General features: G+C 47.8%; 2 protein-coding genes across 5 annotated transcripts in view; one reads left to right on the top strand and one right to left on the bottom strand.

The window, feature by feature from the left end:
• Nucleotides 1–7,543, top strand: part of stra6 (signaling receptor and transporter of retinol STRA6) — a 55,861-nt gene extending 48,318 nt beyond the window's left edge. For 3 of the 4 annotated variants that reach the window (XM_072552978.1, XM_072552979.1, XM_072552980.1), the window contains 2 exons: nucleotides 2,947–3,084; nucleotides 4,064–7,543. In XM_072552978.1, the coding sequence (XP_072409079.1) occupies nucleotides 2,947–3,084; nucleotides 4,064–4,302 (377 nt within the window). In that variant the 3' untranslated portion in view covers nucleotides 4,303–7,543. The remainder of the gene's footprint in view (nucleotides 1–2,946; nucleotides 3,085–4,063) is intronic. The other variant, XM_072552981.1, reaches the window with a different exon arrangement.
• Nucleotides 7,544–12,336: 4,793 nt separating this feature from the next.
• islr2 (immunoglobulin superfamily containing leucine-rich repeat 2) lies at nucleotides 12,337–23,401 on the bottom strand. The gene is given in 4 exon segments (XM_072552970.1): nucleotides 12,337–13,453; nucleotides 13,456–15,123; nucleotides 20,310–20,662; nucleotides 22,931–23,401. Coding segments are annotated over 2 exon segments (1,905 nt in total). The 5' UTR covers nucleotides 20,310–20,662; nucleotides 22,931–23,401; the 3' UTR covers nucleotides 12,337–13,216.
• Nucleotides 23,402–24,004: the final 603 nt, after the last annotated feature.

Raw genomic sequence — 24,004 nt, 5'->3', positions numbered from 1 at the left:
TCTCAATTCAATAATCATTTCAACAATGAATACTTCATGAAATCCTTGGATAATGGGATATATCATCAGCACATAGAACTGTACATCTTGCTTAAGTTCCAAAAATCTCAAGTCAATGTAAACAGCTCTCAGTGTCTCTGTTGACATTTTATTTTAGCTATTTCTTTTCAAATATGGTTCATTTCTCAGAATATTCAACAAGTTGATAGCTGGAGAATAATGAGACAGCAAAACCGAAAACAGCTTCCCGGTCCAAGGCAACTTCTAAAGCAAAACTGCCTCCTGCCCAAATCCCAGTCAGGAGAAAGTGAGGACTGCAGATGCTGGGGATCAGAGCTTAAAAATGTGTTGCTGGAAAAGCACAGCAGGTCAGGCAGCATCAAAGGAGAAGGAGAATCGAGGGCTTATGCCTCAAATCCCAGTCAGCATCAGTTCACTCTTTTTCTCTTTCTTTTCCAACGTTTGGACAGCACCAATCTTCCATTGATTGACCAATTCAACATCCAATCAGCTGCCAGTCCTTGAGCATAACAGCATCTTGGTACCCAATTGCCAAAAGTGTTCTTAGAGCAATAATTCACCTGTATTATCTTTCCAGGCCAGTTCCCAACGGCAAAAATTAGTCTTATTTTTTTTATTTCAAAGAACAGGCTGCTGTTCAAAGTTCAATTCTCAACTGCAACTCTCAGTTCTAAACTAAAAATAAGAAAAATTAAAGAGAAACAATAGTCTCGACAGGGTATAGCATGCTGTACATCTCTCTGACTCTATAGACGGAAATGTGGAACTCCATACCAGCAGATCAGCTGTAGTCTTTTTGAATGGTAGGGCAGGCTCAATGGACTGAGGGGCCGATATCAACTCTTGCACCTTTTTTGTTTCTGTCTCCATTCCAATTGAACACTCAGTGATATAAATGAGACTGTGGTTCTGTTGTTGTTCGTATTATCACAGTGTCCTTTATTTGAATGATGAAACATTGTATTTCTATTGCAAAATGCTGGCAATCTATCACTTAAATAATCCTGGGCCTCTGTAGGAGCACAACATTGCATTTTCCAACCCTTCTGCCTCTCAGAGAATCTCCTGGGCTCCAACAAACTCTTATACTTAGAACCCAGGCAGTGTGTTTTGTCCAATTTAACAATAAATAGTAAAGGGACAAATAATCTGGACCAGAAGTGTTGCTTTGTCATGGGGGTTGAGTGGTGTGTGTGTGTGTGTGTGTGTGTGTGTGTGTGTGTGTGTGTGTGTGTGTGTGTGTGTGTGTGTGTGTTCCCTGAGTTCATTTTTAATCCTACTGCTCCTGAAGAGTACAGTCAACATACAAACCTGTTGGAGATGGGCTCATACTTTAGAAATAAAATCTGAATATGCCCATGTGGGAAGGTGGTGGCAGTTGTCAACGTGTAGATCCACAGATGTTAAACTTTTGTTTTTCTTGTCTCTGCGATTTGAATTAGATTTCAGTATGAGTGGTCAACACTAGTTATGGGTTAGATAAAAGCAAAAGCAAAAAACAAAGGGTCAGTTAGACTCAAAACGTCAGCTCTTTTCTCTCCTTACAGATGCTGCCAGAACTGCTAAGATTTTCCAGCATTTTCTCTTTTAGTTATGGGATGGAGTTTTCCAAGTCTCTCTGCCTCCTGTACAACACCAGACAACAAATTTACCAACAGTGCTTTTTCTATAGGGTTAGGAAAATGGTGATTATTTTGTAAATGAGGGAGGTGCTAGCCTAATGGTATTACCGTTAGACTTTTAATCCCTGCCATTGTGGAATTTACATTTTTTAAAAATGGAATTAGAAGCCTAATGATTTTTATAACCATTGTCAATTCATAAAATCATACAGTGCAAAAAAAGACCTTTCAGCCCATAGAGTTGATACCTACCCTCTGAAGAACATCCCATCCAGATCCAGCCCCCCTACCCTATCCCTGTTACCATGGCCAATCCACCTAACTTGCACATCTTTGGGCTGTGGAAGGAAATCAGAGAACCCAGCGGAAACCCACACAGACACAGGAAGAACGTGCAAACTCTACATATTCTCCCAACCTGGATTCCTGGTGCTGTGAGGTAGCAGTGCAAATCACTGAGCCACAATGCCACCCACTTTTGAAAATTATTGGAGACATGCATCTGGTTCATTTAGGAAAAGCAATCTGCCATCCTTACCTGGTCTGGACTGCAGACCCACATCAGTGTGGTTAACTCTGAACAATTAGGGTTGGGCAAAAAATGCTGGGCCTAGCCACTAATACTCTCACCATATGAATGAATAGAAAACCCACAAGAAGTGTTGCAAAGATGGAAATCCACATCCTAAATCCTGTTACTTCCAGATGTGACAGTGTGCCCTATAATGTCCTTTTGTATGAAATTGTGTCTATTTTCACTTCACTTCTCAGTTAATAAATCTGGAACTGATAGCTAATCTCACTGATGGTGACTATCCTAGCTACCATCAATTGTAAAAACCCATCTGGTTCATGAATGCCCTTACCTGATCGAGCCTACATGTTTGCCTGTGTAATGAACTTCCTGAGGAAGTGACGGATGTGAGTACAATTACAATGATTAAAAGACATTTGGATATGTACATGGATAGGAAAGGTTTGGAGGAATATGGGCCAGACATGGTTTAGTTTGGGATTATGTTCGGCATGGACTGGTTGGACCAAAGGGTCTGTTTCCATGCTACATGACTCTGACGCATTTGCCAGTTGGTTGGCGCTGCCCTCTGAAATGGCCTTAGCTAGCCATTCAATTCAAGGAAAATTTAGGGATGGACCACAAATCTTGAGTTTGCCAGCAATACCCACAGAGGATAAAGAAAGAAAAATTATTTTGCGTCTGTGCGTGTGTGGTTTATTGCATAGCTAGGAACCGACCACAGCTAATGAAGGCTGCAAAAAAAAGTTTGTTTTTTTCTTTCTGCAGGCTATCACTGTTACTCCAACTTCCTGGAGGTGGAGGCCAGTCAGTCTCATCGAGTGATGAGAGCTTTCTGCTTCCTCCTACTCCAGTACCAAGGTTCTGGGAGAGGTTGCATTGAGAAAAGGAGATCAGTGGAAGAAGGTCAGTGATTGCACACAGTGCAAAGGAAGACCTTCAAAAACTAACTGTTTCGGAAACCAGAGTTTAGAATTTGGTGGAGAAATCTGATATGTTCCAGTGTTTTTTTTTCCTGTGCTTATTTAATGTAAAGCTTTTATGCCTATGCACAGGGTCAGGTACAGCCATATACAAAATAGTTACCTCCACTCTTTTAAAATAAACTGTACCATCCCAAATGATAGGCATGGTGAATGGAGTACAGTTTGGAGTTACACAATAGTTAATGGGTGTTTGAATACCAAAAGCCAATATAAGAATTACTACACTCTGCCTCTTGTAAGGCTCCCAGTACAGAGGGATCTTGATTATCCGAAGGATATGGGCGGGGAGTATTTCACTTGGTTAATCGAATTCCGGATAATCAAATGTTGGATAATATAGTTTAGGACCTTGTGATCTTGCCAGATAATCCAATATTCAGATAATCGAATGCTGGATAATCAAGGTTCCTCTGTATATAGAACATTAGTGCAATACAGGCCCTTCAGCCCTCGATGTTGCACCAACCTGTGGAACCAATCTGAAGTCTATTTATCCTATAATATTCCATTTTCGTCCATGTTTATCCAGTGACCATTTAAGTGTCCTTAAAGTTGGCGAGTCTTATTTTAAAACTTTCCAGTGATCGGTTTATATTATAATAAAATGTAACAAACATATAATTGAATGCTCACCTGTATCTTAAGTCTTGCACCTACACCCAGTCCACTAAATTTCTGTGTTCTAATTATAATGTAAACTTGTCACGCTGTAATTGTATCCTCCCGCCACTGGTGATGCTGTAGTGCCACCATTTTGCTTCTCCTCCTCTATCTGAACTACAGAGAAATATCCAGGCTTTACTCAATTCTTCCTGAAGTGCTGCACATTTTGCTACTTGTTACCTATGAGAGTTTCTAGGCTCTATAAGCCATTCTGATGTTTGTATTTTGAATCCCAGGGATTCAGTTGGTGCCTGATCAGAAGCATACAAAATCGACAAAGTCGAAACGAGTTCTGGCAAGATGGTGCCTGATCTACACACTTCTGAACAATCCTTCATTGGTTCGCTGCAGGAGGCCTGTGGTTTGCTCACTCAATGATGTCGTTACCAACGGGGAAATGAAGAGTTCCTCCAAACCCAGCACAGAGGATCTTGTTAAATCTGAACTTTGTGAAAAAACACAAGGTCCTGTATAAATTAGAATGTTGATGCAACTAATCACAAGCAGGAGGTCAGTCATGTTTCTACACAGCTAAATAAAAATGTGCATAGTTGCACACATCATGCCTACACGCATCACATCCTGTTGCAATAATTGGTCAAATTTACCAATGGAGTTTTGCTATGTCAACAATCACAACATAATTACAGACTCTGGCCACTAGGTAGCTCTGTAGAGCAAGATCGATACACACTGAACTCTACATAGCCTTCTATTTAAAGAACCGTTTTTAATTCATCAGCTAACTTACATCAACACTAGGATTATTTTTAGTGGTGATATATTATTAGAATTGTTTATTTGTCTTTTTGTAGCTATTGGATTTTGTTACTAATTGTGACCTGGGCTGGTTTGAATTTTTACGAACAGCCATTATGAGAATGAGTTGCAATGAAAGACTTACACTATGTACCTGTATTGGTTGACAGCTTTCCGTCCAATAAGATAGATCTCATGATGCCAAGTGATATCAATCCTGACATGTCATAAATATTTTTTAAATGAAAACTTTGGTGCTACAGGTAAAAGATAGTCAGTTGGTACTATAGAACATGACTATTTCTAAGAAAATATACATTTTGTCAAGGTTTTTCATTTGAAAGTTGAGGATAATTTACAAGAATACTAGTTCTAGATGGAGGCAAACCATCATTCCTACTGCTTGAGAGAAGAGAGCTGATTGGTTGGTAAACAAATGAGCTCTGATTTTGTCAAGGTGTTGCCATGGAGAATGCACCAGTGATGCTGATTGACAGTTGACTGCCAGGCTTTGTTTAAATTTTAAACTAGGTGTCTTTGGTTAGGGCCAAACTAGGGGTGTTTGGTCAGGGCCTTACTCTGAGAAATGAACTAACACACTGCTATCACGTTTTTTTTGAGTTAAAGTTTTGACAAAATGTATCTTTTCTTTCAGTAACACACCATTGTAAAAATCTAGGAGAGAAGAAAGTGTTAAAATAATATGCTAAATTTTAAAATAATTTTTAAATGTTGTACCTTTAAATTTTATACCCTGTGCTCATTAGCTTAAAAACTGTTAAAATAACATTTGTTTTTAAATGCCAATCTTTGGTACTGTATTTACACGACATTTTCCTAAAGTTTGTTCTTTTTTTTTTACAATCTCTCTCTTGTATGATTTTTGTCATTCACCTCATTATTACGTTTGAAAGTGTTGTTACTTGTGATCATTGTTACTGCAGTGAAAGTAGAGCTCATCCACCGAGTATTTTGCTGGGAATATTTTGGCTTTTGTGCTGAGGGAATTGGAAGTGAAGTTGGGAGATCTTGTTGCTCATCACAGTGAGGATGTAGGTCTATGGCTGCTGCCAAACATACACCAAAAGCCACCTCAAAGTAAATTAGGGGATGATTGTAGTTCCTTGCTGGATTGAGACTGATATGTCATGGTGCCATTTGCCACGGAGATTTGGTAGATAGTTGCACACCTGAGAGGTTGCGATGACTCTCTGTGAAGAATTTTCAACCTCCACTGTTTCAGTTCAGGATGTTTGGAGATCTGAGCTTTGTAGATGATGCATTTGGATCCTTTTGTAAGCTTTTCAAACCCTGCACACGCAAGTGAAAATTTGGCCGGCCAACCAACCAACTTACTTATCGATGAGTTGCAAAGACTTATAGCAATTTTGAGAAAAGAGACATGCTGTAGATGATTTTCGCCTTGTACTCACTAGGACACATACTGAAGAGCATGGGAGGGCATTCCAGGAGCAACAGCAAGTATACCCATAACTGAGCTGTTAATCTGGTGAAGCTACAACACAGGACTACTTGCGATAGACAGAGTTAAGTGGTTCCACAAACAATGGATTGGATCTGAGCTCTGCAGTCCTACCACATCCAGCAATGAATGGTTATGGACAATTAAACAACTCGCTCGAGGAGAGGGCCTCCAACCTCAATGGGGAGTTGATGGTCCGTGGTCTTATATCTGGACTGTTGATCCAGAGACCCTGGTAATGTTCAGGGGACCCGGACTCTAATCCTACCATGACAGATGGTGGAATTTTAATTTGAGTATCTAGAATTAGGAGTCTAGTGATAACTATGAACCAATTATCGATTGTCAGTAAAATCTATCTGGCTTATTAATGTCCTTTAGGGAAGGAAACTGCTATCCTTACCTGATCTGGCCTATATGTGACACCAGACTGTCAGCAATGGTGTGGATACTTGTTTGTCCTTGGGCAATTAGGTGTAGATAGTAAAGGTTCACCTGGCCAGCCATGCCCACATCCCATGAAAGAATAAAAAAATCAGTTCATAAGTTTAAGGTTGATGTATTTGTTAGAATCTTCAGCCAGCCATGCTGTGTTAATGATCTTCCTTGGCCTCCTCTTAGTCCCCAGTGTCATGGATGCCAGTCTTCAGCCAACTGGATTCATGCCATGAGATATCCAGGAATAGCTGAAAGCAGTGGATATTGCATACGCATACAGATGACATTCCAGCAACAGTTCTAAAGCGTTGTGCTCCCAACCTTGCCATACCCCCAGCCACGACGTTCTTGCATAGCTATAACACTGGCATCTACCTGAATATTGCCCTGGTATTTCCTATGCACAGTCGTGAGTGTGGTGTTGGAAAAGCACAGCAGGTCAGGCAGTATCCGAGGAGCAGGAGAATCGACGTTTCAGTGTAGGCCCTTCATCAAGAGCTTATGCTCAAAACGTCGATTTTGCTACTCCTCGGATGCTGCCTGACCTGCTGTGCTTTTCCAGTGCCACACTTTCTGACCTCCAGCATCTACAGTCCTCATTTGCTCCTTATTGATTTCCTGAACATAGCAGACCAAATCAAATCCAGCCAATTATTGCCTTATCAATCTACTATTGATCATCAGCAAAGTGATGGAAACGCTATCACTGATTATAAGAGGGGAGGGATGCCTTTGAAGATGTATAAAATTGTTTCCTTTTTCTAGCATAATTATCCTTACACCTGCAGCTAAAAACAGTTCTTGCTGAATTAACATTGGACTGTGACATGTTTTAAGTACACTTGCCTATTTTGTTCCCAGTGAGCAAAATGACCAAAGGTGCCTTTAATACATATACCTACACTGACTTAGAATCACTTTACCTTGAGATATGGATCCTCTTCTTTAACATGATATAGATGTATTTTACTGTGCCACCTTTTTATGCTCTTTCTTGTTTATACAATAAAATACAATTATTACAATGAAGCTGAAACTGATTTCAGACATTTCTATGTACTTGAGGGCTTATTTGCTTCCATATCTGACAATGAATCACTCATTTTTCAGGATTTAAAATTACACTATGTGGCTGGGTGTGGTCGAGTATCTGTGTAATTCTTCACACTGAGATAGGATTTCAACTTGCATTTCTACAGTGCCTTCTTAAATTAGTAAAATGCCCCAAGGCGTTTCACAGGAGTATCACCAAATGAAAATAAACCGATAGCAAGCCAAAGGCAACACCAGGACACACCCTCGTAGAAACAGGATGAAAGGAATGTTGTAAAAGAAGGAAGGGAGGGTGAGAATTTTCAGCTGGAAGTTTGAGCTTGGGACCCAAACAGCTGAAGGCACCAAGTGTGGATGAGGACATAAGGGAAGCAGTATAAGAACTGGATTGTGAGAAGCAGAAATACCTCCACGAGCTGCAGGATGTAGATGATAATTATCGAAATACCCTTGAGATAAATGATTGTGCCTGGGATGAGAAAAGGCAGCCATCCCATGTAAGTGCCTGCCCATTAATTAGGATTTGAGACGGGATCATAAAGTGTGTGTGTGTATAATCTGTCAGAGGAGGTGGCATTAGTGAAGGTACCTGTTGTAGATCATAGTATTTGTCCATCGTTTCATGGCAATATGAGTGGAACTGCACATGAGCTTGACAGAACTAGCAACTGGCATTTTACAGCTACTGTTTGAAGCTATTGATTTTGGGTTTCATCTGGAGTGTTCTTTTAGGGGCCCAATCCCAATTAACTACACAAAACAGTACGGGATCACTGGTACTGATGAGACCTCAGTTTAGTTAGTTTTAAACCTACAGTGTTAAGTATCCCATTAACCTACATGAAGGAAGATGTGTTCTGATGATAACAATTAAGAACTTGCCATTTGTATTCTCTATATCTCTGTACCCCTCCCCCTCCTCCTCTCACGAGGGGCAGCCCTAGCTCCCAAAGGCCCTCCTTGAATAATTTAATTCTGATTGATCTGACCTGCTTCATTTGAAACCTTCTGGATTTATTTTTAAATCCATTTATATGGAAATGACAGGTTGCTCTTGCTACATGAACCGAGTGACTTAAGGCGACATTTCCTCAAATTGGTACCAGAAGGCTAAAAACTCAAATTTCCAAAAGAGTCCAGAGAAAACATTAGAATGTACTCAGCTGTGAATTGCGTTATAAGGCTGTAGTTGGTAGTGTCACATGTGCTAGACCTGTAACACACTGCATCATTAAAGGCAGAAGAATCTGACACTGTACAGACATGTAGCACAATCACTCTGTTTTGGAGCGATTAGTCCACTGTACAAACATGTTATCAGATTATGTTTTTAAATGTGGAGAATCACCATCAGGAATTTTCATTTACATTCATGTTGTCCTGGGTACAGAGTATACAAGTCGCAGCAAGAAATGAAGTACAAATGAAGGTCACTTTGAGCTCCTGGTATTCAGCAGGATTAAAAATCTTGGAAGTTAGCAACACAAGTTCTCAGATTCAGCTGTTGGGACTATCATTGAAAGTTAATAGGGGCAGACAGTGATGTAATGATATTTTCACTGGACCAGTGTCCAGAGGCTAGTGCTATAGTCAGGTGTCACATGATGCCAGGTTACAGTCGAACAGGTTTATTTGTAATCACAAGCTTTTGGAGCACTGCTTCTTTGTCAGATGAAGTCAAATAAACCTATTGGACTATACCTGGGAGTTGCCTGACTTCCAATTTTGTTCATGCCAGTCCAACACTGGCATCTCTACATCTAGGGACATGGGTTCAAATGCCACCACTGCACAGTTTGAATTCAATCAATAAATCTGAAATTGGAAGCTAGACTAATTGATGGTGGCCATGACGACCATGATGTTGAACTCCCACCTGTTTTACTATTGTCCTGTAGGAAAGGAAATGCTGACCTGGTCTGGCCTATTTGCAACTCCAGAGCCGTTGTAAACTGATAGACTCTTGACCACTTTCTGACATTCAATTCACAAGCAATGAAAGCATAAAAATTGACCTCAGCAGTGACACTCATATCCCATGGAAGAATAAAGGAAGAAATGCATAAATGATCAAATGGGAAGGTCCACTGTGACTCCTTCCCAATTTCACAAACTCCCATGACACCCTAATGCTATATGATCTGTTTCCAGATTTTTCTTGTTTTTCAGAAATGTGACTTCTGTGGTTGCTCTCTTGCCTGTAATTCAGCAGATTGTGCAGGAGGGGGAAGCCAAAGTCAAGACTGACATTTTTCCATGTGGAACTGAGGGAGTGCAACACTGGCGTTGTTCAGTCACAATCCGAAATTAAGGCTCTGTCCACCTTCTCAACTACACAGCTCAGATGCTGAAACACGCTTCCAACTCCAGATGGAGCTCCCCTGGGATCCTGACAGCATTTACCTCTCAACCAATATGATAAAGACAATTCAGATCATCACTGCACTGCTGTTTGGGGGGTGAATACTTTGTGCATACTGGCTGGTGTTTCTCCCATTATTGTAAAGTGGCACTAACTTAAAAGTGCACTAGATCGAAAGTACTTTGCAATATCTTGAGGTCATGGAAGATGCTATACAAGGGCAAAGTTTTCCTTAATTTACAGCAGCTGAAGAACATTTGGTCTTCCTGTGGGAATTGCAGTCAGAAAAGTAGATTGGCAGTCAAATATCAAAGTTAGCATCAAAGGGTATTTTTGTCAATCTTAATATAATTTATAATCTGTTAGCTCTATGGTGATGGCTTGTCTGGAACTTAACTCTGAGTTTGACACAACCTCAGGATCTGAGCATGTCATCTAGGCTGACCACTTAATGCTTATATTCTCATTGAAATTTTCGAAGATCCTGAAGAGATAAATAGGGTAGGCACTGAGAGATTAGCTGCTGCACAAATTCAGGATAAGGAGCTGATCACTTAGGGCTTGAAATGGGGAGAAACGTCTTCACTCAAAGGGTTATTAATCTCGTAATTTATTCCATTGGTATGCCCTCCCTTCATTGCTGAACACATTTTAGACTGGGATAGACTGCTATTTTGGATTTAAGAGACTTGGGGAGTGAGAGTGGTACTGGAAAAGCACAGCAGGTCAGGCAGCATCCAAGGAGCAGGAAAATTGACGTTTCGGGCAAAAGCCCTTCATCAGGAATGGAGGCTGGGAGCCTCCCCGAAGCCTCATTCCTGATGAGGGGCTTTTGCCTGAAACGTCGATTTTCCTGCTCCTCGGATGCTGCCTGACCTGCTGAGCTTTTCCAGCACCACTCTCATCTTGACTCTGATCTCCAGCATCTGCAATCTTCCCTTTCGCACAGTGGAGTTGAAGCCCACCACTCATCTCCTGATTTTCAAATAACCCTTCAACTCAACTCCTGGCCCATCGCCCACCATAACTACCCCCTTTTTTTAATGATACAATGGACTGAACAGTCAACTCCAACTCCTCTTTCCTACATTCTCAGTGGGGGAGTTGAATTGTCAGTTTCCTGTGACAATCGCTGTTCACGTAGTTTAGCTGATTACAGCTCAAATCTGTAAAGAAAAAGTGTATTTATAGTGACTTTTATGTAAAGGCAAATAATTGATGATACAAAACAGCATTTGACAGAGGATTAACATGTGACCAAAGTTGAATTGTAGAGGTTGGTTTTAAGAAATGTCTTAAAGAGACAGAGAGAGAGGTAGCGAGGTTTAGGAAGGGAATTTATATCTGGGGGCCCAGTCAATCAAAGATATGGTCACCAGTCAGAAAATAATCAAGAAAACTAATGAAATGCTAGCCTTTATATCTAAAAGACTGGAGTATAAGGATGCAAAGTTATGCTGCAGTTACACAAAACCATAGTCGAGTAGTGTGTGCAAATCTGGACACTAAGATACTAACAGGAAAATTAAGATAACTATTTCCACTGGTTGGGGATTCTACAACTCGGGGCATAGTCTGAGTATTAGGGCTAGACCATTCAGGAGTGATGTTAGGAAGCAATTCTACACAAAAACTGGGTGGCATAGTGGTTAGCACTGCTGCCTAGGGGCCTAGGTTCAATTCCAGGTTGAGTGACCGTGTCGGGTTTACACAGCTTCTCGCACCCGTGTGGGTTTCTGCTGGCTGCACTGGTTTCCTTCATCAAGACAAAGATGCGCAGGTTAGGTCTATTAGCCAGGGAAATGGATGGTTATAGCCGGGTGGATCTGGGTGGGCTGCCCTTCAGAGGGTGTGGACTTGATGGGCCGAATGGTCCGCTTCCATACTATGGAGACTCTGATATTTGGAACTCTCTTCTACAAACAGCAGTAGGTGCGAAATCAGTTGGAATTTTTAAATGAGGTAGATATTTATTTTAAACAAGGGATAAGGACCAGAAGCAGGTGGAAGGATTAGCCAGGATCTGATTGGCTGGTAGAACAGTCTTGAGGGGGCTGAATGGCCTCCAGCACTGCTGCCTCACAGCACCAGGGATCAGGGTTCTATCCCAACCTCAGGCGACTGTCTGGGTGCAGTTTGTACGTTCTCCCCGTTCCTGCGCTGGTTTCCTCCCACAGTTCAAGATTTTCAGATTGGGTTGGATTGGCCAGAGGAAATTGTCCGTAGTGTCCGGGGATGTGTAGGCTAGGTGGATTAGCCGTGGGAAATGCCGGGTTACAAGAATCGAGTGGGATACTGTTCGGAGGCTCACTGTGCACCCACACCTCAGAGAGTCTATGAATGAGAGAGCGGTCACAAAACCTAGCAACAACGAAATAATGAAGCTTCTAACCCGATTCTAAATAAGAATTGGATGTGCATTTTGTTTTTTTTTGTTTTAAATTTATTGAATACAGGGATAGACGTCTCTCCAAAAGAGGCGAGTGGGAAGTGATCGAAGTTAAAGATGACACCACACACACAACACACACGCACGCACCAGATCCCACAACAAGAGCTCTCGATTTTAAAGTATCCCTCTGACCCTAAACCACCCCCAAGCCCCAAAACCGACCGCCCCTTATATTAACACGAATGCACTCTGTGCGAAACATCATCGGCATATAAAATGGACTAATCTCTTTAAAAACACTTCGGTCCGTCCAACAAAGGAGAAAATAACGCAGTAAGTTTTCAGTTGGCAGGATGTTACTGTACAACACTGTATTAGCAAACACCAAGAGGTAACAGAGAACACGCTCACGGGTGGCGGGGGTAGGACGACGGGGGGGATGTTCAATGCAAAAAGGGGCGGTTTGGGGGAATCAGACGCATGCTGCACAGTTAGGACAGGACACGGGGAGGATAATGCGTCGGTTCTATCAATGAAGCACCAATATATTTTGAACAGTACAACAAATATTCTCAGGACTGTTCTCCAAAGCTGCATTTCACTCTCAGTTGGAAAGTTTCCTGTGGGTTTCTGATTTTGTTTCTTTCCCCCTCTTAGAAATACCAGGATCGCAGTTCTGCGTGTGACTGTCAAAGATCTGCAGCAAAAAAAGTGTGAAAGTGGGTGTGTGACAGCAGTAACATCTCCTGGAGTGAAGAGGGGGTTTGGAGAATCCCAGATTTTGGGTGTCATTGATCTTCACGCTGTGGGGCTCGTGTATTTTTTTTATTTTAAATACAGATTTTTTTTGTTTTTTTTGTTTTGCTCGGCGATGTTTTCCCTCCTTCCCGCCCGGCCCGGAATCAGCTCACCGGCCGCCGGTAGTTCCCGTTGATCTCCGGACTGATGGTGACCGCCTCGGCGCCCAGGGGTAAGCGGTCGCTGTACTCGGAGCCGGCCTCGAACTCCTCCTGGGCGGGGGCTTTGCACTGCGAGCCGGCCAGGGAGTCGGGCACCTCGCTGCCCGCGTCCTCGCTGGCCGGGTACAGCTTCTCGGAGCCGGGGAAGGAGATGCTGCGTTGGATGGCGCCGGCGGCGTCCCCGGCGGCAGCTCCCCGGGGCCTTGGCTCTTCATGATCAGCTTGTAGGTCTTGCCCCGGTACTTGTAGAGGAGGTGGCAGCAGCTGGCACCCAGCAGTGGCACCGTGGCCAACGCCAACAGGAAGCAGCTCACCACCACCATGATCAGCAGCGATGGGATCTTCCTCTTGGTGGTAAAGACGACTTGCACTTGGCAGTCCTGCCCGCGGGAGCTCAGGCACAGGCTGTAGTTGGTGCCCGGCCTCAGGCCCTGGAAGCGGTACGAGTTCACGCCGCTCTCGATCGTCGACCACTGCACCACGGCGGCCGCTCGGCCCCTCTCCTCCGTACACAGGTAGAGAGCGCGCAGCTTGCCCGGGCCCCCCGCCGCCGCCGCCGCCGGCGAGCTCTGGAATGGGGTGAGTTGGACCCTAGCGTCGGTCTCGGTCACCTCCAGCGCGATCAGGCCGAAGTCGAAGATGTGCTCCTTCATGGAGGAGGTGCGGTTAAAGGCGTGGTTGGAGGTGTACTGGCTCCCGGGCTGAGGGGAGCAGCTCCGCGCTGAGACGGGAGGGAGGACCGAGGTGCCCCCCGGTCTCAAGGTGGGACCGGGCGAGGCTGGAAGGGAGGCCCTCTCCGGTTTGAGGACGCTGTTGCCTGGCTCCGGCCCTCGCTTGGGAGGGGGTCTGCTGACCCTCACCTCCAGGGAGGACCGGTTACTGCCCACCGAGTTGGAGGCCACGCAGCTGTAGAGCCCCTCCTGGCTCCTGTGGAGCCGGGGCAGCAGGAGGGTCCCGTTCTTGAGCAGCGACACCTCCCCCTCCCCTCCTGCCCCCTTCCCGTCCCCGGGGGCCAGCTCCTGGCTCTGGCCGAAGGGCCGCAGGGTCCAGCGGAGGCTGGGAGCGGGCTTCCCGGTGGCGGTGCAGTGCAGGGCGAGGCTGGTCCCGGCCGGGAAAGCCGGGCTGGCCCCGGGCTGGGAGCTGAGGGTGACCCAGGGGGGGCTGCACTGCATCTCGGGCATCTCCACCACCGGGGAGCCCTGCAGCTCCGGGGGCTCCGAGCACTGGATGCTCTGTCTCTCCGGGATGGAGATGAGCGCGTCCAGGATCCAGCTCTTCAACCACAGCAGGCGGCACCCGCAGGAGAAGGGGTTGCTGTAGATCTGCAGGTGGGATAGGGAGCTGAGGGGCCGAAAGACCCCCTCCGGGAGGGTGTGGAGCTGGTTGTTGTTGATGCGGAGGGAGCGCAGGTCCTGGAGGCCGGAGAAAGCGGCCCGGGGCAGGCTGCTCAGCAAATTGTGGTCCATCTTGAGGAGCTGCAGCGAGCTCAGGTTAGTCAGGTCCCCCCAGGGGAAGCTGCTCAGCCGGTTGTGGCTCAGGTCCAGGTTCTTGAGGGGCCGAAGCGGCGCCAGGGCGCCTTCCTCCACCCGGCTCAGGCCGTTGTGGGCCAGCCACAGGGAGGCGACCTGCTCCAGGCCGGCGAACGAGTCGCGCAGCAGCGAGCCGATGCGGTTCGCCGACAGGCTCAGGGTGGTCACGTTAGCGGGCAGCCCCCCCGGCACCGCCGAGAACTCCTTGTACGCGCAGTCGGCGAACTGCTGCGAGTACTTGTCCTGGCACACACACCGCTCCGGGCACGCCCCAGCGGCCAACAACCGCCAGGAGATCAGGTACAGCACGGCCAGCAGCATCTGGGGGGCGGGGGCAGCGGGGAGAGAGGGAGGGAGAGGGGATGGGGAGAGAAGGAGGGGATGGGGAGAGAGGGAGGGGGAGGGGATGGGGAGAGAGGGAGGGGAGAGAGGGAGGGAGAGGAGATGGGGAGAGAAGGAGGGGATGGGGAGACAGGGAGGGGGAGGGGGAGGGGATGGGGAGAGAGGGAGGGGAGAGAGGGAGGGGAGAGAGGGAGGGGACGGGGAGAGAGGGAGGGGATGGGAGAGAGGGAGGGGGAGATAGGGAGGGGGAGGGGATGGGGAGAGAAGGAGGTGAGGGAGGGAGGGGATGGGGAGAGAGGGAGGGGGAGGGGATGGGGAGAGAAGGAGGGGAGAGAGGGAGGGGATGGGGAGAGAGGGAGGGGGAGGGGATGGGGAGAGAGGGAGGGGATGGGGAGAGAAAGAGGGGAGAGAGGGAGGGGATGGGGAGAGAGGGAGGGGGAGGGGATGGGGAGAGAGGGAGGGGATGGGGAGAGAGGGAGGGGAGAGAGGGAGGGGACGGGGAGAGAAGGAGGGGAGAGAGGGAGGGGATGGGGGAGAGAAGGAGGGGAGAGAGGGAGGGGATGGGAGAGAGGGAGGGGGAGGGGATGGGGAGAGAGGGAGGGGATGGGGAGAGAGGGAGGGGAGAGAGGGAGGGGATGGGGAGAGAGGGAGGGGACGGGGAGAGAAGGAGGGGATAGAGGGAGGGGATGGGAGAGAGGGAGGGGGAGATAAGGAGGGGGAGGGGATGGGGAGAGAAGGAGGTGAGGGAGGGAGGGGATGGGGAGAGAGGGAGGGGGAGGGGATGGGGAGAGAAGGAGGGGAGAGAGGGAGGGGATGGGGAGAGAGGGAGGGGGAGGGGATGGGGAGAGAGGGAGGGGATGGGGAGAGAAGGAGGGGAGAGAGGGAGGGGATGGGGAGAGAGGGAGGGGGAGGGGATGGGGAGAGAGGGAGGGGATGTGGAGAGAGGGAGGGGAGAGAGGGAGGGGACGGGGAGAGAAGGAGGGGAGAGAGGGAGGGGATGGGGGAGAGAAGGAGGGGAGAGAGGGAGGGGATGGGAGAGAGGGAGGGGGAGGGGATGGGGAGAGAGGGAGGGGATGGGGAGAGAGGGAGGGGAGAGAGGGAGGGGATGGGGAGAGAGGGAGGGGACGGGGGAGAGAAGGAGGGGATAGAGGGAGGGGATGGGAGAGAGGAGGGGGAGATAGGGAGGGGGAGGGGATGGGGAGAGAAGGAGGTGAGGGAGGGAGGGGATGGGGAGACAGGGAGGGGGAGGGGATGTGGAGAGAGGGAGGGGATGGGGGAGAGAGGGAGGGGAGAGAGGGAGGGGATGGGGAGAGAGGGAGGGGGAGGGGATGGGGAGAGAGGAGGGGATGGGGAGAGAGGGAGGGGGGAGGGTGGGGAGTGAGGGAGGGGACGGGGAGAGAAGGAGGGGATAGAGGGAGGGGATGGGAGAGAGAGAGGGGGAGATAGGGAGGGGGGAGGGGTGGGGGAGAGAAGGAGGTGAGGGAGGGAGGGGATGGGGAGACAGGGAGGGGGAGACCGGAGGGAATGGGAAGACAGGGAGGGGAGAGAGGGAGGGGATGGGGAGAGAAGGAGGGGAGAGAGGGAGGGGATGGGGAGACAGGGAGGGGGAGACCGGGAGGGAATGGGAATGACAGGGAGGGGAGAGAGGGAGGGGATGGGGAGACAGGGAAGGGGAAGGGATGGGGAGAGAGGGAGGGGATGGGGAGAGAAGGAGGGGAGAGAGGGAGGGGATGGGGAGAGTAGGAGGTGAGGGAGGTAGGGGATGGGGAGAGAGGGAAGGGGAGGGGATGGAGAGAGAGGAGGGGATGGGGAGAGAAGGAGAGGAGAGAGGGAGGGGATGGGGAGAGAGGAGGGGGGAGATAGGGAGGGGGAGGGGATGGGGAGAGAAGGAGGTGAGGGAGGGAGGGGATGGGGAGAGAGGGAAGGGGAGGGGATGGGGAGAGAGGGAGGGGATGGGGAGAGAAGGAGGGGAGAGAGGGAGGGGATGGGGAGACAGGGAAGGGGAAGGGATGGGGGAGAGAGGGAGGGGATGGGGAGAGAAGGATGGGAGAGAGGGAGGGGATGGGGAGAGAGGGAGGGGAGGGGATAGGGAGAGAGGGAGGGGATGGGGAGAGAAGGACGGGAGAGAGGGAGAGGATGGGGAGAGAGGGAGGGGAAGGTGATGGGGGAGACAGGGAAGGGGAAGGGATGGGGAGAGAGGGAGGGGATGGGGAGTGATGGAGGGGAGAGAGGGTGGGGATGGGGAGAGAGGGAGGGGGAGGGAATGGGGAGAGAAGGAGGTGAGGGAGGGAGGGGATGGGGAGAGAGGGAGGGGGAGGGGATGGGGAGAAAAGGATGGGAGAGAGGGAGGAGATGGGGAGAGGGGGAGGGGGAGGGGATTGGGAGAGAGAGAGGGGATGGGGAGAGAGAAGGAGGGGAGAGGGAGGGGACGGGGAGAGAGGGAGGGGGAGGGGATGGGGAGAGAGGGAGCAGTAGGGGATGTGGAGAGAGGGACGGGATGGGGAGAGAAGAAGGGGAAAGAGGGGGGAATGGGGAGAGAGGGAACAGGTGGAGGAGAAGGAGGGGATGGGTGAGGGAGAGAAGGAAGGGATGGGGAGAGAGGGAAGGGGTGGAGGAGAAGGAGGGGATGGGGTGAGGGAGAGAGGGCAGGGATGGGGAGAGAGGGGAGGGAGAGAGGGAGGGAATGAGGGATGGGATGGGGAGAGGGAAGGGTGGGGGTGAGGGACAGAGGGAGGGGATGGAGAGAGAGGGAGGCAATGGGGGGAGTGGATGGGGGTGTGGAAGAGGGAGGAGGTGGGGAGAGGGAGGGGGTGGGGGAGAGGGAGAAGGTGGGGAGAGGCAGGGGGTGGGAGTGAAGGAGAGAGGGAAGGGAGGGGTAGAGTGGGTTGGGGAGAGGGGGAACGAAGGATTGGGGAGGGGAGAGGGTGGGGGATGATGGGGAGGGGCAGGGGCGTGGGGAGGGAGGGGATTGGGAAGAGAAGAGGGGAAGAGAGAGTACGGAGAGAGGGGGGTGAGGATGGGGGGGTTGGGGGATGAGGACAAATACAGGTTACTACAGGATCAGCTTTATACATCATCCCATCCCCAGCCTAGCCTCCCGCCCCGCGCTCTAACACTACTGACAGGTCTAGAGACCACTCGGCTGGTCGCGCCTCTGCCAGCTCTTTCAAAGACAGCTTCCCCTGCCCCACCCCGCACACTCTAATATCACCACCATCAGGAATCTGTGTTTGTTCATCTTCCACGTTTCCAGCAGTGACTTGAATTTTGGAAAACTACCCATTCTCCTTCCGTAATCCCAACCCTTCCCTCTTAATTCTCATCCCCGTCCCTTGTAATTACCCTCCTACCCACCCTTTCAATCCAAATCCCTCTCTCTCCCAGGATTCCTATCCCCATCCCCTTTTATAATCTCGCTTCATCATACTGCCCCCCCCTTTAATCCCACTCCTTTTATAAACCCATCCCTTTTATCACTGCGCCCCTTATTTTTATTCATCCCATTCCCTCTCCCCGTGTAATATCACTCTCCTCCCCTTGTTTTACCTCTTCCCCCCCCCCCCCGCTTGCTGGAATGTTTCCTGTTCAGCTCGGTGTCCGATTTGCCCCAGTGAGAGTGAACCGGTTTCCAGCTCCCTTTCCTGTCGTTGCGGTTCACCACCTCCTGGTCCTGACCAGCAGCCCCCTCACCTGAGCCCCAACCACCTCCTTGACCTTTTTAACCAGCTGTACCTCCCCCCCCCCCCCCCCCCCCCACCGTCACCCGCTCCCCCAGGGACCCAGTCACCCTTTCCCATCATTTAAGGAATCTGAATTCTCATGAAGAGACCCTCCCGTACCTTCAGCACAACATCTCGGGGGTGGGGAGGGAACACGCCCATTTAGTCCGCAGACACATCCCATTAATACAACACGCAAGCGGCAACAACCACCCGGTGTCCCTCTTCACCCCCAAACACACAGAGACCACCATGTGAGGGAATCCTGTCTGTCTTTTCTGCGTGTGTGTTTTAAAAAAGTAAAATGCTGAAAACAAAAACTAAAGTACAAACGGGGAATTCAAAATCTCGGGGAGGGAGGGGGGAGGGAATAAAAATAAGCAAAATGCTATTGTCGAACAGTTAAGCGTCAGGAGTTCATTCGCCGCTGGATTTGATTACTAAACAGAAAGGGAGAGTGATTTATCAAAACAGCCTGATTTTGACTAATACAAGAAACGATGCTGCTGTCGTTGGAGGTTGTTTCAGTTCGGGGGCCCGCTCGAATATTTCACACTCAGAACCGTCTTGAATTAGTTTGAGATTTCAAAGCTATGCTAGAAAGGTTAAATGGGCCGATCAAACCCTTCAAGTAAAATATTTACAGCCCTTTCCCCTATTTAACATAAAACATACAGCGCAGGGGGGAAAAAAATCATGCCACGTTCTCAAATTCCCAATTTTGGATTCAGGAAGTGAAATTGCATTAAATTACATTCGAGTTAAGATATTACATCATTGGTGTCAAAGCACAGATATTTCATCATCATAAAATCCTATCGCTTCCTATAAGTTCACGGTCAGTATTTGGAATCGGTCCAAATGTTTGCCCAGCTCGTTTCTACTGGGTCTGAATTTCACAAATAGCTACTTTTTCTGATATCTGTACATCTTTATTATCATCCAGTTCGGTTTTGTATGGACGAGTGTGAGATTGACATGGTACTAAATGAGAAGGTTTGTCTTTAACGTACACATAGACCATGTTGGTTTGCAATCGAAAAAAAATGTTGCCGTTTGGATGGAGTCCTGAATCCTTTCAATCCATTTCCTCCCCCTTTGCCGAGATTTCGTTCTGGGGGTTATGTGTGGGGCGTGGGGTTGTGCATTATTTAAAAACATGAACTAAAGGGTAATCGGCGCGCCTGCGATACAGAGGGGTAACTGGCGCTATCACAATTGAAAAAGGGAAACGCAACCTCAACTTGGTGCAGAGAACTCAATAAAATTGTTGGGCACGACCTACTTGCTCGCTTTCTGGTGATAGGGCGGCTGGGGGCTCGGTGGAAAGCGGATCTCTTTGCCCGCCCTCTGCAAAGTCTAAAATTTCACTCCAGTAGACTATCGAAATGTCTAAATCTATCCAGCTCAGTTTCACCGCCTACCCAGGAATGTAATTCCTCTTACCTTTCCCTCTCAATGTGTTCACTCCTGCAGGTTACAACACGCCCAGGTAAGCGTCGGAATTTCGGCGCTGTCCGTTACACGATTCGGGGCAAATGTAGCGAAGACAGCGGCGGGAGTAGATTGGGGCGGATGGTCGCGGCTTTTTCCAAGGTGGGGGGGATCCAACCGGCATTTTTTTTTTAAACAGGACAGTTTTTTATTGTGTGGGGGTGGGGACTATTGTATCCACACAAACACACACCCGTTGTGCCTGAGCTGTCTCAGTTTTGGCTTGGATCTCCAGGCGCGCTCCCGTCAGTTCCGGGGGCGCGCAGCCTCTCCCAGGTGCCGCGCCTCTTCCTTAGTGCAACAGCCTGTGGAGGGGAGAGACAGAGAGTGAGACAGCGAAAGAGTGAGGGAGAGATAAGAAAAAAGAACAGATGAACAGAAATCATATTTTCAATTCTAAAGACACACAGTCACCAAGCCTTATCGGTTTCACAGACCCCCCCCCCCTCCAGAGCTGGCTGAAGAATCACTGAGAGAGAGCTGGGAGCTGAGGTTGAGTCGCTGCGCTTGGTGGTTGGGAATGAGATGGAGAAGATACCCCAGACCGGCATATTGGCCGCACCTCAGTGCAGGCACAGAGATCCCTCAGCCACCTGCAGCTCTCCCTCGGTCTGTTTGTGATCAAGCCAGCCCACACCAGTCTCATGGAGTGGATGGAAAGAGAGACAGATACATACATTAAAAAGGGATATCGATACATAAAATGGATATACAGGTATTATAGTTGGATACAGGATAGGTGCATAGAACACACGCAGCTAAATAAATGCATATATAAAGGCATAGGTAAATACAGGTAGATAAATAAATAGATCGCTAAATAGAATAGAATATTGTCATGACTAAAATAGTGAAAAGCGTACATATGCGCCATTCACGTTAGTAGATACATACTAACAGGCACACAGGGACATACATAGCTGAAAAGATATATATGTAAATACACAGGTCTATATAGGCAGATGCATAGATAGTTACACAGATATATAGCTAGGTACGTACATAGATCGGCCGCTGCATAAATAGGTACATAGACAAGTAGATACATGGGTTCAAATTTGGGTAAATAGATACAAAAATAAAGAAGTTGGCAGGTAGATCTGTAGATAGATAGAGACAAAGGAGGTGGATCTATAGGTAGTTAGAGACATAGGTAGGTAGATCTATGGGTAGGCTATAGGTAGAGACATTGGTAGGTAGATTTATCGGTCGGTAGCTGCGAATGCTGGAGATCATAGCGGGTCAGATAGCATCCATGGAGAGAGAGGACAAGGAATTTTTTCGAATCTAGATGATTTCATCAGAGCTGAAGTGAATTGTGGAGCGGGCAGATCTCTGATGAAGAATCATGCAGACTGGAAACGTTCGCTTGTTCTCTTTCCATGATGCATCGAGACATAGGTAGGTAGATCCATAGGTAAATGGAGACATAGGTAGGTAGATCCATAGGTAAATGGAGACATAGGTAAATAGATCCATAGGTAAATGGAGACATAGGTAAGTAGAGAACCAGACAGATATTTAAGGAATATTTGTAAAATCAGAAATACGTTCTACAAAATCAACCTTATACGGGCTTGTATGTTATCCTCTACACGATGGATAATTTGACTGCCACTTCACCTGAAAATATCTGTAATACTGGAGTGAGAGCGTTAATGTTTGATTTCTATATAGTCGGTCAAAACGTTCTCTTTCCCACTGAGATCTCTCGCCACCCCGCCCTTTGTCTCTCTCTCTCCCACAGATACTCCGTTATGTTGAGTCTGATTTTCCGGAGCCGGTTTCTCAGTGACGGGCACATTCCAGTTTACAGGAAGCACCTTACCCCTGACAACCGTGCAACAGCGTGCACTCAGTCAGAGAGCGGGGATTCTGCGCCCAGGGACGCTGCCTGCTGTTAAACTAAACCCCAAAGCCCAGCCCCGGTGTGAGATTCTCACCTTTACCCCTTGTGTCATGTTCTTAGCCGCCTATCTCACTTGAGTTCGCCCTTAAGCTCCAGGTAGCTGACAATTTGAACACTTTTTTTGCAGAGTTTCCCCCCTCGACATTCAGCCTTATCCGCGCTCGATTAGATAGAAATAACAATATACACGTTGATAAAAACCTTTCTAACGCTGCGTACAACTGACATAGAATCAATGAACCATTGTGAGCCCTCCTATAGCACTGCTATTGTGGAGTTTTTTGTATTTATTTTAATACATCCTGTCTTAAAATGTAAAGTAAATCGACTGTGTGAACCTATGGAAACAATATTAACTAAGATCAAACGGAAATTGTGGGTTTTGATAACAAAACATATTTGTTTGCATATCATTGTGTTCAGAGAGTGACTGAACCTTTTTTGTAAGTTGAGGTTTACTGTAAGGTGTGTCAGGGATGAGAAATGCAATTAAAAGCTGTCAGGCCAGACTGAGTTTGACTCTAGGATCTCAGTTTGAAGTGATCCCTGGCCCTCTTTTGAATTAAACGCAGTTTGGAAATTCAACGATGCCTCGCAAACACAAGGCTGAAGTTTTATTTGATCTCACCGAATACTCCCTAACGATGACGCCTACTCTCCTTACCGGGAACCCGAACGGCGTTTTCCCCAGTGGCTGGCAGCGCACAGTCTGTGGATGGTGCGGAGAGGTGCTGACTTCAGGTGAATCTAACCGTGGGATTTGAGGCTTCGTCTGAATTTGCTTCAGAGTTCTGCCATTAGATGCGCAATCTTGGCTCGGTTAATGGCGATTGGGTCCGCTTCATGTCCCCGGTGCAACATCTTCAAGAAAGCGAGAGACGTATTGTTACAAACAAGAGGACAACTTTAACCTAGACATTAAAACATCTTCTGGTTTGTAACGGAATTCGCTACGAAATGCGAATATAACAGCACTGAAAAATTACTAACGAGACGTTAAATTGCTCTGTCCACTGTTTTAATCTTGACCCACTTTAACGTAAGTAGAATCTCTGTCAGTATATCCCTTTTAAATTAGCGTCCAGCATCCCAGTCAATACAACAAAGGGATTTATTTAATATCTTGCCCTCAATGCAATTTCAACTCCACCCACCACTCCCCCCCCCCCCCCCCACCCGCCCCATTCTGTGCTGATGGTCAGCGCCCCTCCTGAAGGTCTCTTTGTGTTTTCCTAATCAACAGCTTCAGAGCTGTGTTAAAATGCTATTATAGTGCTGCAAAAAATATCCACCACCCGCCCCCCCGTGTAGGAGGAAGCTAAAATTTTTAATGTGTTCTGCTACCCCGGAGATTTTGATGTTTTCTTGAACAAAAACTGCAGCGAAAACAGATAATATGAAATTAAACTGAAGAAGTTCGAGACAGTTACATCTCAATGATTGCATATTTTATCTCATTGTGATAATATTAAACACGTTGGTGCATCCTCCCACATTCAAATCGTGTGTGTTTGAACAATGATCTATCTCTCCCACTCACCCCCAACCCCCAGCCGCCCCTCGTGTTGACATTATTGTCTCTGTTTGATTCCAAGTTCCATTATTTGCAGTTTTTTTGCCCTTTCGAAGTGGATTCTATTGACAGCAATCATCGCCATCATTTTCTTTAGATTAGATTCCCTACAGTGCAGAAACAGGTCCACACCGACCCTCGGAAGAGTAACCCACCCAGACCCAT

The sequence above is a fragment of the Chiloscyllium punctatum genome, chromosome 33, assembly GCF_047496795.1.
Source record: "Chiloscyllium punctatum isolate Juve2018m chromosome 33, sChiPun1.3, whole genome shotgun sequence".
In the NCBI taxonomy this organism is placed as follows: Eukaryota; Metazoa; Chordata; class Chondrichthyes; order Orectolobiformes; family Hemiscylliidae; genus Chiloscyllium; species Chiloscyllium punctatum.
Note: the sequence above shows the minus strand (reverse complement) of the source record. Positions and strands in the feature narration are given on the sequence as shown.